Source organism: Panthera tigris, chromosome C2 (assembly GCF_018350195.1).
Source record: "Panthera tigris isolate Pti1 chromosome C2, P.tigris_Pti1_mat1.1, whole genome shotgun sequence".
Taxonomy (NCBI): Eukaryota; Metazoa; Chordata; class Mammalia; order Carnivora; family Felidae; genus Panthera; species Panthera tigris.
Window position 1 is genome coordinate 125,419,199 of NC_056668.1, and position 16,285 is coordinate 125,435,483.

Consider the following 16,285-nt stretch of genomic DNA (forward strand, 5'->3'; position numbering starts at 1 on the left):
GTTCTCTCTTTTCACATGGAAGAAGGGAATGTGGTTGCTCTTCACTAGAAGAGGTTGTTAAAGGAGGTATGTGCTCAATCAGAATGGTTAAATTAATAGGACTGATAATACATAGTATTGATGAGGATGTGGAACACCCAGTCTCATACATTGGCAGATCTCATAGATTGTTGGTGGATGTATAATTTAATACACCTGTTTTAGAACATTGGCATTGTCTATTAAGTATCTACATACATGTGTTCCATGTTAATAGTTTGGCTACTGGGTATATATACAACAGAAACAAGGGTTGATGTCCATCAAAATATGTGTACAGTCATATTTACAGCAATTTTATTCATGATAGCTTTAAAATGGAAAGAGCAGTCATGTTCTTTATCAGTTCAATGGGTAATAAATTGTGGTATGTTAAATAATCAGATGCTATCTGGAAATTCAAAAAAAAGGAAGTAGTGGTACACATAACAGCTGATACAACTTTGATTGAAAGAAGTCAGACATAAAAGATAATACTATTTATATGAGTTTCAAAAACATGTCCACTGTTAAGGAATAGTGGTTAAACCCTCTGGGCTTGGAATGGTTACTGATTAGAAGAGAGCATTAGGGAGCCATTTCAGTTTTGGAAAGGCTTTATATTTTCATACTGGTTATGATTACACAGATGTGTATATATTTGTAAAATTTCATCAAGGTGTAACTTAAGTTTCCTATATCTTACCGTGTATAACTGTACTTACATACAAAAGTAAAAATTGATTTTAAAAGTATTTAAAAATTATTTTCATACATTTTCTGTAATATCCTTCCTCCACCCAAACAAACCTCAAACAATGTAGCCTACAAGTAGGCTGCATGGAATCACATTAAATTGGCTAACAATCTGGAAAGACTTTATTGATAGAACTCGAAGCGTTTTTTTAATTTTAACCCAAAACATAAAACTTATTTAGGTGATTTTCTATATCCTCTAGTTTTTATAATTTTCCTCATCAACATACCTTTCTTGAATTTATATTTAGGTAACTAGTTGTGAACAGATTGCTCATCCATTTATGTTTCTTATACATTTGCAATATCTAAAAGTTATTTTGTACATTTATCTTTTGTCATCTGTCTTAACCAATTTTTTTCCGGGATGAATCTTTTGAGTCCCTTTACTAGAGACTATTAGGTATTTTTTTCAACTTTTGGAAAGGGAGAATTCTCTTTATCATTTAACTCATTTTTGGTTTTACTAAAAACTTAAAACCTGTGTCAAATAATTAAGGATACATCCTTGCCTTGTTCCATTTTGAGTTGAAATGTCTCGAGCATTTCAACAATAAATATATTTTAGTCTTTGTATCTTGTTTGTATATATTTCATCTAACTTTACTTTTTCTGGAAGTTGTTTATTAATCTTGGCTGTACTTTTTTGTCACATACCATTTTGAGATCTAGTAATTTCATTTAATTTTTTCTCCTTTATAATTGAATTATTTGATTTCCTAATATTAACTCATTTTTTCATTCCTGACAAAAATGCATTTTATATATGGTGTGTATTCTTTTTATGCACTACTAATGAAATAGATTTTTTGATATATGAACAGTTTCTATGTGTAAGTGTATTTAGTTTAGCTTTTGTATTTTCACAATGTGGTTTGAATATTAGTATCTATAGTTGCTTAATAATTATTAAACTAGTCAGTTTTGTATTGTGTTCCAGTTTAAACAAGTTTTTGAAACCTAGTAACTCATCTTTTAATTTTCTTGAAAAATAAAGGAATCTTTACTTTTATTTGGCTACAGAGAAATGATTTCGGGTAAGTATTTTAAATAGACCACACACAGATAAAATCACAAACTTTAAAAAATTTATTGGTTGTAATACCAATTTTTTGAGTTTTCATTTTTATGTATTTTTTTCCTACAGTCTGTGGTGGATGACTGGATTGAATCATATAAACAAGACAGGGACATCGCACTTCTGGATTTGATCAACTTTTTCATCCAGTGTTCAGGATGTCGAGGTACATAATGATGGAATAAATAATGTACATTGAGTCTGTCAGTCCAGCAGTGTCAAATTATTTCACCTTTCATTCATTATATATAATCCATCCTAGTACAATGTGCTGATCTTTTTCTCATAAAGAAAATTATTGTTATTTAAAGCTGTTTCATTTTTTTTTGGTTCAGTTTTGCTACGAAACAACAGATCTATAAAATTTTATGAAATTTTCAAGGAAATCTAAAATTCATTTGAAGAATTTGAATTGACTTTTTATATCATAAGTTTTTATAATTAATATTTACTGATTGATAGTATTTCTGTTTGTGCTTCGTATTAGGAATTTTGGTAGTTCCTAGTATTCATTATTTTGTTTTCTTGTCAGTATGTATATTGGTCCTCATTGCATAGATTAAGTACGTGGACCTTAAATAATTTGCTTAAGGTAACATAAGCACCAGAATCTGGTTTCTTAAGTTTATCATCTGTTTGATATCTATAGATAGTTTTTTAAAATAATGTAATTTTATTTTTATCGTATTGATAACTGATATTTTTCTTCTCAAGAATAGATAAATCCTAACAGATTATGCTGTGTTACATGAGGGGGGGATTGGGAATCAGCATTCTTTGCTTTCCAGTGCAGAAAGTACAGTGATCTTTTATTGAGATCACTGATTCAGTTGATTTCTTGAAGACTTTATTTTTGTTTGTCACTCACAGTATTGACACAAGTTGTTTATCAAATATTTACAGAACACCTCTATCTTGTACTAAGCAGTGTTCCAGAATATACCTAATGTTATGAAGATAGTCTCTGCCCCAGTCAGTATTAGAGTATGTATAGTTTCCAAAGGAGGCTTTATTATAAGGAGCAAAGAGGGAAATTATTCCAGTAGTTAGTATAAAGTGCTCAGTGCCACCTAAAGAGTAATAACACTGGTTACTATTTAATGACAATTTAATGTGTCATGCTCTGTGCTTTACATACATTAACTCATTTAATATATTGGTTAACAGTTCTGTCAGGCAGGTATGATTTTATAGAAATTTTTGGACATCATACAGTTAGTTTAAGTGCCAAACTCAAGTTTCGGAGTCAGGCTTGTCTCAATCTGGAGTCTGTGTCCCTAAGGACAGGATACTGTGGGAATACCAAGGAAGGGCTTCTGATCTAGCCTAGGCTTTGTATCTCTATGTATGTGTGAATGTGGGAGTATTTGTAAGATATGTGCATCTTAGAGGAAAATCTCTGTGGTGAGACTGAGACTGTGTAAAAGAAAGTTAAGAGGGCCAAGAAAGGCCAAAGTTAACAGATTGGGTATAAATGCCTCAAGACAAGAAAGCAGGGTACTCTCTTGGACATAGAGTTTGAACCTGAATCTTAGAGCATTGAAATTGATGAAGAGTGGCAGGAGATTATGCTGTTGGGAGGGAAAAGACTGTTAATTTTGCAGTCTTAAAATTGGTAAGTCAAAGCACGAGTGACATACTTTAAGTGAACTATCTAATCTATGTAAGTGTTCTGTTGGATTGTTTTGATTTAAAAATTTATTTATTTTGAGAGATCAAGAGAGCATGGGTGGGGGAGGGGCAGAGAGAGAGGAAGAGAGAGAATCCCAAGCAGGCTCTGTGCTCAGCACAGAGCCAGATGTGGGGCTGAGTCTCACCACTGCAATATCATGACCTGAGCTGAAATCAAGAAGTGGTCGATTAACTGACTGAGCCACTCAGGCACGCTGGTTTCGGTTTTGGTTTTAAAACAGTTGGTAGTCTCTGAATTTTTTCCTTTTGTAATTCCCAGGAATCAAAAAACCAAAAAGCTTTAAAAGATATGAAGCAAAAAGTCTTTACCATTTCCTGCCTTCCCATCTACTCCAGAGTTAACTGCTTTTAACTATTTTGTTGTATATCATCTGTCTGCCTGTCTGTCTGCATTATTTATCTAATTTCCATACATGTAAGTAGGAATATATATTCTTTCCTTCCCCACTACTCTTACACAAAGGATAGTGGTATATTGGGAGCTTTTTCAATCCAGGATCATAGCACTCCTTTGTGTGTATGTATGATAATTTAGTTTAACTGGTCTTCTATTAACAGGCCTTTCATTATTTGTAGTCTTCTTCTATTACAAACAGTACTGTAATGAGTTATGTTGTGTATACCTTATTTGCTCTTTGTGGAAGGATGTCTGTGGGAAAATATATTTGTAAATTTTGTTCGATATTGCCAAACTCCTGCTCTAAGATTGTACCCATTTTTATTCCCATTAGTAATCTATGAGAATGTTTGTTTCTTTTCAGTTTTTTCAACAAAGTGTTCTTATCAAATTTTGGAGTTGGTCTTATAAATGATTGAAAAATGATGTACCAGTGTGATTTTTTTTAATTGAGTTGAAATTCACTTAATATACAATCAACCATTTTGTTGATCTATCTAGTTATTTATTTTTATTCTTATAATTAACCATTTAATGAAAAAAATTTTTTTAAGCTTATTTACTTATTTTGAGAGAGAGAGGCAGAGAAAGAAGGAGAGATGGAGAATCCCAAGCAGGCTCTGCAATCAGCACAGAGCCTGATGCAGGGGTAGAACTCCTGCATGACCTGAGCCAAAACCAAGAGTCAGATGCTTAACCGACTGAGACACCTGGGGGCACCACAATTAACCATCTTAAATTGTAGAGTTCAGTAGCTTTTAGCATGTTTACAATGTTGAACTACTTCTCTCTAGTATTGCAACATTTTCATCACTCTCTAGTATTGCAGGGGGATACTTCATATTCATTAAGTAATCATTCCCCATTCATCTGTCCTCCCTCCTTTAATGCTTGGCAAATACTAATCTGTTTTCTGTTCCTGTAGATTTGACTGTTTGGGTCATTTTATATTAAAGTAGTTGTCCAATATATGACCTCTTGTGTCTGATTTCTTTCACTTAGCCATAATGCCTTCGAGGTTTATCGAGGTAGTCGCATGTATCTATAATTCATTCCTTTTTATGACTGAATAACTTGGTAGTGTAGATCACAATTTTTTAATTTATCTGTGGGTGGACATTTGGGTTATTTCTACCATTTGGTTATTATGAATGCTACTCCTATAAACATTTATGAACAAATTCTGTTTGAGTACTTGGGGGTTACCAGATCATATGGTGATTCTGCTTTTTCTTTTTAGGGAACCATCAAATTATTTTCTACAGCAACTACAACATTTTATATTCCTCAAAAAAATGTATGAAAACTCTTATTTCTTCACATCCTCTCCATACTGTTTTCCTTAGTGGCAGCGCTAGTTTACATTCCCACCAAGAGTGTACTAGGATTCCCTTTTCTCTACTTCTCGCCAACTCTTGGTATTTTCTAATTTTTAAATTTTAACTGTCCTAGTGGGTGTGACGTGGTATCTCATTGGTATCTCATCAATGATCTTGAACATATTTTCATGTGCTTTTTGGCCATTATATGTCTTCTTTAAAGAAATGTGTTTTCAAGCCCTGTGTTCATTTCTAACTTAGATGGTTTCTTTTTTGTTGTGCATTGTAAGAGTTCTGTATATATTCTGAATACTAAACCCTTATCGGATATATAACTTGGAACAATTTCCTTCCCATTCTGTAGCTTGTCTTTTCACTTTCTGAAGGCTGTCCTTTCATACTTAAAACATTTAAATTTTAATTTAGTTCATTTTATCTATTATTTATTTTTACTCATGCTTGTAATGTCAAATCTGAGAGTCCATTGCTAAATAAAAGGGCATGAAGATTTATCCCTATATATTTTTCAAATACAGACAGTCCCCAACTTATTATGGTTCAACTTGTGATTTTTTAACTTTATGATGGTGTAAAATAATATGTATTTAATAGAAACTGTACTTTGAATTTTTAATTTTGACCTTTTTCTTGCCTTAGAGATACATGATAGGATACTCTCTCCTGATCCTGAGCAGAAACAGTGACCCACACCTCCCAGTTAGCCCCACAATAATGAGGGTAAACAACCAATACACTTACAGCCATTCTTTACCTCTACAATCATTCTGCTTTTCACTTTCTGTACAGTATTCAATAAATTACATGGGAAATTCAACACTATATTATAAAATAGGCTTTGTCTTAGGTGATTTTGCCTGTCTGTAGGCTAATGAAGTGTTCTGAGCACATTTAAGGTAGGCTGTGATATTTAGTGGTTTGGATATAGTAAGTACATTATTGACTTAATAGTTTCAACTTACATATGATGAGTTTATCAGGATGTAACCCCATAATAAGTGAAGGAAGATCTTTGGTTTTATAATTTGAGCCTTTTAATTAGGTTGTTGATCTTGGCTAATTTTTTATATGGATGGTTTTAATTTGTATTTCTCATCTGAGTGAGGCTTAAGAGCTATTTCTATTACTTTTTCTTTGAATTTTCTGTTTCTGTCCTTTGCCAATTTTCTTTTCTGGTGTCCTCTTAGTTTCTGAAGAGGCATCTTAAAAAATGGATTTTAAAATATTTTGGTATGAGTCACAGAACAATCTTTTCTCATTTCTAAATGTTTATTTTTTAACCTTTTTTAGTTTATTTTGAGAGAGAGAGAGCTTGCACGCGTGTGAGCAGGAAATGGACAGAGAGAGAGGGGGAGAGAGAATCCCAAGCAGGCTCTGCAGTGTCAGCATGGAGCCTGACACAGGGCTTGAACTCACAAAATGTGAGATCTTGACCTGAGCCTAAACTAAGAGTCAGATGCTTAACCGACTAAGCCACCCAGGTGCTTCCTTAAATGTTTATTTTTGAGAGAGAGTGAGAGCATGTGTGTGTACACTTGCACGAGCAAGGGAGAGGCAGAGACAGGGGAAAGAGAGAATCTCAAGCAGGCTCTGCTCTGTCAGTGCAGAGCCTAGTGTGGGGCTCAATCCCTCAAACTGTGAGATACGACCTAAACCTAAATCAAGTCAGATACGTAACTGACTGGGCCACCCAGGTGCCCCTAGGAAGATCTTTTCTTGTTGTGATTAACCAAGAAAGCACACTGTTTTCGCATCAGTGGAATATAATAAAAATCCAGAAATATACCCAAGTACTAATGAAATTTTAGTAAGCATATCTGAAAACATATGAAAGAAGAGAATGGCAAATTACATCTACACTGAGATGTTATTTTTCACCTCTCAGGTTGGTAACTTTAAAAATTACAATGACGTTTTGGTTAGGCTGTTAGAAAACAGTCACTGTTATACTGCTTCCTGGAATAAAAATTGATACATCTCTGATAGAAAGAGATTTGGCAATATCTATCAAAACTACATTTGTTTTTTATCCAGCCACCCTACTAATGTAAATTTGCCATGAAGATATAACTCTAGAATTAAGAAAATAAATGCACAGGGTTACTCAATACATTATTATTTGTCCTTTCAAAATATTGGAAACAACCTAAATGCTCATATATAGGAGAGTGACTAAGTAAATTGTCAAAAAGAATGACGAAGATCTCTGGACTGATGCAGGGAGACTCTCAGGATACATTTTTAAGGATGAAATACGAAGTGCCAAAGAGTGTCTAAAGAATGCAACTTTCTTGGGAAGGGAAAAATGGAATATAAATGTGTATCTTTTCTTTTGAGCAAAAAGAAACAGAGGAAAGGCAAAAAAGAATATTGACTGGCTACCTGCAGGGTGTGTGTATATATATAGATGAAGTGGAAAGCCTAGAGGGAATTGGGGTGAAAGGATGATACTTAAATTTGAAATCCCTTCTTTTAAATTGAAGTGTAGTTGACATATAATATTGTACTAGTTTCAGGTATAACAACACAATGGCTTCACATTTACATACATTATGCACTGTTCACGTCAATAAGTATAGTTCCCATCTCTCACCTATACAAAGTTATTACAATATTATTGACTATATTTTCTATGCTGTACTTTACATTCCTGTGGCTTATTTTATAACTGGAAATTTTTATCTGTTAATCCCCTTCACCTTTTTCACCCATTCCCCCACTTCCTTCCTCCACCCCTCTGGCAACCATCAGTTCTCTGTATTTGTGAGGCTATTTCTATTTTCTTTGTTCATTTGATTAGTTTTTTAGGCTCCACGTATATGTGAAAATGTGGTATCTCTCTTTGACTTGTTTCATATAACATTATACCCTCTAGGTCTATCCCTGTCATAATGGATTTCCATCCATTTACCATGCTGATGGTAAAATTTCATTCTTTTTTATGGCTGAGTAATATTCTATTGCACGTGTGTACATACACACATTTTTTTCTTTATCCATTCATCTATCGATGGACATTTAGGTTGCTTCTGTGTCTTGGCTATTGTAAATAATACTGCAGTAAACATAGGCAAGCACATATCTTTTCAAATTAGTATTTTCATTTTCTTCAGGTAAATACCCGGAAGTAGAATTATTGGAAAAAAATATATTTCTATCATTAATCTTTTGAGGAACCTCCACATTGTTTTCCTTAGTGGCTCACCAATTTGTATTTTCACTAACAATGCAAAGGGGTTCCCTTTTCTCCACATTTTTGCCAGCAATTTTTATTTCTGGTCTTTTTAATACTGGCCCTTCTGACTGGTGTGATGTAATATCTCATTGTGGTTCTGATTTGCATTTCCCTGGTGATTTGTGATGTTGATCCTCTTTTTATGTGTCTTTTGGTCATCTTTATGTATTATTAGGAAAAATTCTATTTAGGTTCTCTGCCCATTTTTAAAAGATTGATTGATTATTTTGAGAGAGAGAGTGCAAGCAGGGGAGAGGGGCAGAGGAGAAGAGAGAGAATCTCAGGCAGGCTCCCCATTCAGCATGGAGCTGATGTGTGGCTCAATCCCACGACCCTGGGATCACGACCTGAGCTGAAATCAAGAATTGGACACTCAACCAAGAGTTGGACACTCAACCAACTGAGCCACCTGGCCCCCATCTCCCCATTTTAAAATCTGATTATTTGTTCATTGGGGGTTGAATTTTATGAGTTCTTTATGTATTTTGGACATTAATCCAAAGGACCATGATTGCAAATATTTTCTCCTATTTGGTGGGTTACCTTTTTGTTTTATTGATGGTTTGCTTCACTGGGCAAATGAATTTTAGTTTGATATAGTCCCAGTTGTTTATTATGACCTTTGTTGCCCTTTCCTGAGGAGGTGGAGCCCAAAAATTACTGGTAAGACTGTTCAGAGGTTTACTGCCTATGTTTTCTTTTAGGAGTTTTATGTTTTCAGGTATTACATTTAGGTCCTTACTCCATTTTGAGTTTATTTTTGTATATGGTATAAGAAAGTGGTCCAGTTCTATTCTTTTATGTGTAGCTGCCCAGTTTTCCCTGCATCATTTATTGAAGACTGTCTTTTCACTGTTGTATATTCTTCCTTCCTTTGTCAGAGATTAATTGACCATATATATATGAGTTTATAATGGACTCTATTATATTGATCTATGTGTCTGTTTTTGTGCCATTACAATACTGTTTTGATTATTATGGCTTTGTAATATAGTTTGAAATCCAGAAGTGTGTTACCTCCAGCTTTGTTCCTCTTTCTCAAGTTTCTTTGACTATTTGGGGTCATTTGTCGTTCCATTTGAATTTGAGATTTTTTCTTCTAGTTCTGTAAAAAAATGCTGTTTGTATTTTGGTAGGGATTGTGTAGGATCTGTGTATTGCTTTGGGTAGTATAGACATTTTAACAATATTACTTCTTTCAGTCATTGAGCATGGCATAACTTTTCATTTATTTGTGTTGTCTTCAGTTTCCTTTATCAATATCTTAATAGTTTCAGAGTATAGGTCTTTCACCTTTTTAGTTAAATTTATTCCTAGGTATTTTGTCCTTTTTGATGCAGTTACAAATTTTTCTTTTTGCTAGTTACTTATTAGTATATACAAACATAACAGATTTCTTCATATTAATTTTTTATCCTGCTATTTTACTGAATTTGTTTATTAGGTCTAATAGTTTCTTGGTGGAGTCTTTAGGATCTTCTATATATAGTGTCATGTCATCTGCAGATACTGACAGTTTAACTCCATCCTTACCAATTTGGATGAATTTTCTTTCTTTTTCTTGCCTGATTTCTGTGACTTGAACTTCTAGTCTATAATGAATAAAGATGGTGAGCATGGACATCTTTGTTTTTTTCCTGATCTTGAAGAAAAAGCTTTTAGCTGTTTGACCATTGTGATGTTAACCAATTTGTTGTATATCGCCTTTAGTATGTTGAAATGTGTTTCTTCTATATCCTGTTCAGAGTTTTTATCATGAATGCATGTTGAATTTTGCCAAATGCTATTTCTGCATCTCTTGAGATGATCATAGGATTTTTATCCTTTATTTTTTATTTTTATTTATTTTTTTTAGAGAGGGTGAGCCAGGGAGAGGAGAAGAGGGAGAGAGAGAGAATCTTAATTAAGTAGGCTCTGTGCTTGATCCCATGACCCTGGGATCATGACCTGTGTTGAAATCAAGAGTTGGACGCTCAACCAACTAAGCCACCTAGGCACACTGTTTTATGTTTATGTTTTATTTTGTTAATGTGGTCTATTACATGGGTTGATTGATTGCAGATTGCAGATATTGAGCCATGCTTGCATCCATGAAATAAATTCCACTTGATTATAGTTAATGGGCCTTTAATATATTGTTTTATTCAGTTTGCTAATGTTTTGTTTAGGATTTTTGCATATATTTCCATCAAGGATATTGGCCTGCCATTTTCTTTAGTGTCTTTGTCTGCTTTTGGTATATTTGTAATCCTGGTCTTGGAGAATGAATTTAGAAACATTTTTTTCCATTTGAATATTTTGGAATAGTTTCCGAAGGATAGGTATTAAGTCTTTAAATTTTTTTAATGTTTATTTATTTGTGAGAGAGAGGGAGAGAGAGAAGGAGCAGGGGAGGGGGCAGAGAGAGAGGGAGACACAGAATCTGAAGCAAGCTCCAGGTTCTGAGATGTCAGCACAGAGCCCAATGTGGGAATCAACCCATCAACTGTGAGATACCATGACCTGAGCTGAAATCAGGGATACTTAACCAACTGAGCCACCCAGGTGCCTCAGATATTAACTCTTTTAAGAGGTTTAGTGGAGTTCACCTGTGAAGCCATCTGATTCTGGATTTTGGTTTGTTAGGAGTTTTTGGCTACTCATTTGGTTTCATTACAGGTAATCTGTCCAGATTTTCTTTTTTCTTCCTGAGTCATTCTTGAAAGATTGTTTCTAGGAATTTATCCATTGCTTCTAGGTTGTCCAGTTTGTTGGTGTTTAATTTTTTGTGGGAGTCTCTTATCCTTTGTATTTCTATGGTGTTGGTTGTAATTTGTCTTTCATCTCTGATTTTTTTAAGTCCTTTCTCTTTCTTTTATAGTGTGACTTAAAATTTATCGATTTACTTGATTCTTTGAAAAGAATCAGATCTTAGTTTGATCTTTTCTTTACTCAGTAATTTTTTCCACTCTCTTGTCATTATTTCCTTCTTTTTACTGACTTTATGCTTTGTTTTTCTTTTTGTGTTTCCTTTAGGTGTGAAGTTAAATTTGTTTATTTGAGCTTTTATTTTGTTTCTTGAGGTAGGTTTGTATCACTATAAACTTCCTTTTACATCTGACTTTGTTGTGTCCCAAATATTTTGAACTGCTGTGTTTCCATTTTCATTTGACTTGGGTATTTTCTGATGTATTGTTTGATCTTTATTGATGCATTGGTTGTTTAGTACAATGTTCTTTAGTCTCCATGTGTTTGTGGGTTTTTTCAAGTTTTTGGTTTATAATTGATCATTAGTTTCATAGTGTTGTGGTTGGAAAAGATGCTTGATATGATCTCAGTCTGCGCTTATATTTATTGAGGGTTTTTTTGTGACCTAACAAGTGATCTATCCTGGACAGTGTTCTAAATACCCTTGAAAACTATATTCTCATGAATTTTGATGGAATGTTCTGTATATACCTGTTAAGCCTGTCTCATCTATTGTGTTGTTCAAAGCCAGTGTTTCTACTAGCTGCTGAGTTTCTGGCTGAATGGTTCATCCAGTGGTGTTAGTGAGCTGGTAAAGTCTTCTACTGTAACTGTACTAATGTCAGTTTCTCCTTTTATGTCTCTAAATACTTAATATATGTAGGTGTTCCTATGTTTGGTACATAGATCATTAAAATAGTTACATTTTCTTGCTAGATACATTGCTTTATCATTAGGTATTGCCTTTCTCTGTTGTTTCAGTCTTTGTTTTGAAGTCTATTTTGTTTGATCTAAATAATTGCTGCTACAGCTTTTTAAAATTTTTTTTGTTTCTGTTTGCATAGAATATCTTTGTCTCTTTATTTACTTTCAGTCTGTAGGTGTTCCGAAATCTGAAGTGAATCTCTTGTAGTCAACATATAGATGGATCTTTTTTATTTTTATTTTTTTTAAGTTTATTTATTTTGAGGGGGTGGGTAGAGAGAGAATCCCAAGCAGGCTCTATGCTATCAGCACAGAGCCTGACACAGGGTTCATTCCCACGAACTGTGAGATCATGACCTGAGCCATAATCAAGAGTCAGATGTTTAATGGACTGAGTCACCCCGGCATCCCCAGATGGGTCTTTTTTATATACACAGTTGCCCTGTCTCTTGATTACATCATTTTATTCCATTTACATTTGAAGGGGTTAATTATAGGTATGTAGTTAATGCTGTTTTGTTAACTATTTTTTGGTAATTTTTGTAGTTCTACCCTGTTCCTATCTTTTACTCTCTTCCCTTTGATTTGATGACTTTTAGTATATGCTTTTTTCTTTCTCTTTAATTTTTTTATGTCTGTTGTAGGTTTGGTTTGTGGTTATCATGAAGCTCATATATAACATTTTATGTGTAACTATTTTAAGGTGATGGTTGCTTAAGTATAAACACATTCTAAAAGATTGCCTTTTATTTCCCCTTCCATGTTTTATGTAAATGATACCATATTTTACATCTTTGTATTTTGTGTATTCCTTAATGAATTATTGTAGGTAAAATGGATTTTAGTGTTTTTGTCTTTTAACCTTTATACTAGCTTTATAAGTGATCTACTTCATTTCCTGTATGTTTACTTTTACCAGTGAGATCTTTTATTTTCATAATTTTTGTACTTCTAGTAATGACTCTTTCTTTTCATTTAATGAAGTCCCTTTAGAATTTTGAGTGATGATGAACTCCTTTAACTTTTGCCTGGGGAACTTTTTATCTTTCCTTTAATTCTGAATGATGTCCTTGCCAGGTAGAGTATTCTTGGATGTAGGTTTTTTTTCCTTTCAGCGCTTTGAATGTATCATGCAACTTCTTTTGGCCTGAAAAGTTTTTCTTGAAAACTCAGTTTATGGTCTTATGCTGGTGTTCTTGTATGTAGCTAATTGCTTTTCTCTTATTCCTTTTAGGAGTTTTCTTTTTGTCTTTATATATATATTTAAATTTATTTATTTTTTAAAATATAATTTATTTTAAAATATAAAATACTTTTTAAAATATAATTTATTGTCAATTTAGCTAACATACAGTGTATACAATGTGCTCTTGGTTTTGGAGGTTGATTCCCATGATTCATCACTTACATACAACACCCAGGGCTCATACCAACAAGTGCCCTCCTCAATGCCCATCCCGTTTTCCCCTTTCCTCCACTCCTCCCCCATCATCCCTCAGTTTGTCTCTGTATTTAAGAGTCTCTTATATTGGGGCGCCTGGGTGGCGCAGTCGGTTAAGCGTCCGACTTCAGCCAGGTCACGATCTCGCGGTCCGTGAGTTCGAGCCCCGCGTCAGGCTCTGGGCTGATGGCTCGGAGCCTGGAGCCTGTTTCCGATTCTGTGTCTCCCTCTCTCTCTGCCCCTCCCCCGTTCATGCTCTGTCTCTCTCTGTCCCAAAAATAAATAAAAAACGTTGAAAAAAAAAAATTTAAAAAAAGAGTCTCTTATGGTTTGTCTCCCTCACTGGTTGAAACTTTTTTCCCCCCCTTCTCTTCCCACATGGTCTTCTGTTAAGTTTCTCAGGTTCCACATATAAGTGAAAACATCTGTCTTTTCTCTGACAGACTTATTTCACTTAGCGTAATACCCTCCAGTTCCATCCATGTTGTTGCACATGGCAAGATTTCATTCTTTCTCATTACCAAGTAGTATTCCATCATATATATATAAACTGTATCTTTTTTATCCATTCATCAGTTGATGGACAGTTGGGCTCTTTCTGTAATTTGGCTATTGTTGAAAGTGCTGCTGTAAACATTGGGGTACATGTGCCCCTATGAATCAGTACTCCTGTATCCTTTGGGTAAATTTTTAGTAGCGCTGTTGCTGGGTCGTAGGGTAGTTGTATTTTTAATTTTTTGAGGAACCTCCACATTGTTTTCCAGAGTGGCTGCACCAGTTTGCATTCCCACCAACAGTGCAAGAGGGTTCCTGTTTCTCTACATCCTCGCCTACATTTGTTGTTTCCTGAATTGTTCATTTTAGCCACTCTGACCAGTGTGAGGTGGTATCTCAGTGGTTTTGATTTGTATTTCTCTGATAATGAGTGACACTGAGCATCTTCTCATGTGTCTGTTGGCCATCTGGATGTCTTTTTTGGAAAAGTGTCTATTCATGTCTTCTGCCTATTTCTTCACTGGATTATTTGTTTCTCAGATGTGGAGTTTGGTAAGTTCTTTATAGATTTTGGGTACTAACCCTTTACCCAGTATGTCATTTGCAAATATCTTGTCCCATTCTGTCAGTTACCTTTTAGTTTTGTTGATTGTTTCCTTTGCAGTGCAGAAGCTTTTTATGTTGATGAGGTCCCAATTAGTCCTTTTGCTTTTATTTCCCTTGCCTTTGGAGAGGTGTCAAGCAAGAAATTGCAGCTGAAATCAAAGAGGTTGATGCCTGTTTTCTCCTCTAGGGTTTTGATGGTTTCCTGTCTTACATTTAGGTTTTCCATCCATCTTGAGTTTATTTTTGCGTATGGTGTAAGAAAGTGGTCTAGTTTCATTCTTCTGCATGTTGCTGTCCAGTTTTCCCAGCACCATTTGCTAAAGAGACTGTCTTTTTTCCATTGAATACTCTTTCCTGCTTTGTCAAAGATTAGTTGGCCATACATTTGTGGGTCCAATTCTGGATTCTCTATTCTATTCCATAGGTCTGTGTGTCGGTTTTTGTGCCAATACCATGCTGTCTTGATGATTACAGCTTTGTAGTAGAGGCTAAAGTCCGGGATTGTGATCCCTCTGCTTTGATTTTCTTTTGCACCATTACTTTGGCTATTCAGGGTCTTTTATGGTTCCATACAAATTTTAGGATTTTTTGTTCTAGCTTTGAGAAGAATGCCGGTGCAATTTGGATTGGGATTGCATTGAATGTGTAGATTGCTTTGGGTAGTATCAACATTTTAACAATATTTGTTCTTCTAATCCATGAGCGTGGGATGTTTTTCCATTTCTTCATGTCTTCTTCAGTTTCCTTCATAAGCTTTCTATAGTTTTCAGCATACAGATCTTTAACATTTTTGGTTAGGTTTATTCCTAGGTATTTTATGGTTCTTGGTGTGATTGTAAATGGGAACGATTTCTTGATTTCGCTTTCTGTTACTTCATTATTGGTGTATAGAAATGTAACTGATTTCTGTACATTGATTTTGTATCCTGCAACTTTGCTGAATTCATGTATTAGTTCTAGCAGCTTTTTGATGGTCTTTTGGGTTTTCCATGTAGAGTATCATGTCATCTGCAAAAAGTGAAAGTTTGACTTCTTCTTTGCCAATTTGAATGTCATTTATTTCGTTTTGTTGTCTCAATGCTGAGGCTAGAACTTCCAATACTATGTTAAACAACAGTGGTGAAAGTGGACACCCTTGTCTTGTTCCTGATCTCAGGGAGAAAGCACTCAGTTTTTCTCCATTGAGGATGATATTAGTTGTGGGATTTTCATATATGGCTTTTATGATGTTAAGGTATGTTCCTTTTATCCTGTCTTTCTTGAGGGTTTTTATGAAGAAAGGATGCTGTATTTTGTTAAATGCTTTTTCTGCATCCATTGACAGGATCATACAGTTCTCATCCCTTCTTCTATTAATGTGATGTGTCACATTGATTGATTTGTCAATATTGAACCAATCCTGCAGTCCAGGAATGAATTCCACTTGATCATGATGAATAATTCTTTTAATATACTATTGAATTTGATTTGCTGCTAGTATCTTGTTGAGAATTTTTCATCTGTGTTCATGAGGGATATGGGCCTATAATTCTCCTTTTTTGTGGGGCCTCTGTTTTGGGAGTCAAGGTAATACTTGATT

General features: G+C 34.4%; 1 protein-coding gene across 4 annotated transcripts in view; it reads left to right on the forward strand.

Moving 5' to 3' along the window:
* Nucleotides 1–16,285, forward strand: part of STAG1 (stromal antigen 1) — a 402,258-nt gene that overhangs the window by 170,335 nt on the left and 215,638 nt on the right. For all 4 annotated transcript variants that reach the window (XM_042998579.1, XM_042998577.1, XM_007087414.3 and 1 more), the window contains exon 5: nt 1,922–2,018. In XM_042998579.1, coding sequence (XP_042854513.1) covers nt 1,922–2,018 — 97 coding nt within the window. The remainder of the gene's footprint in view (nt 1–1,921; nt 2,019–16,285) is intronic.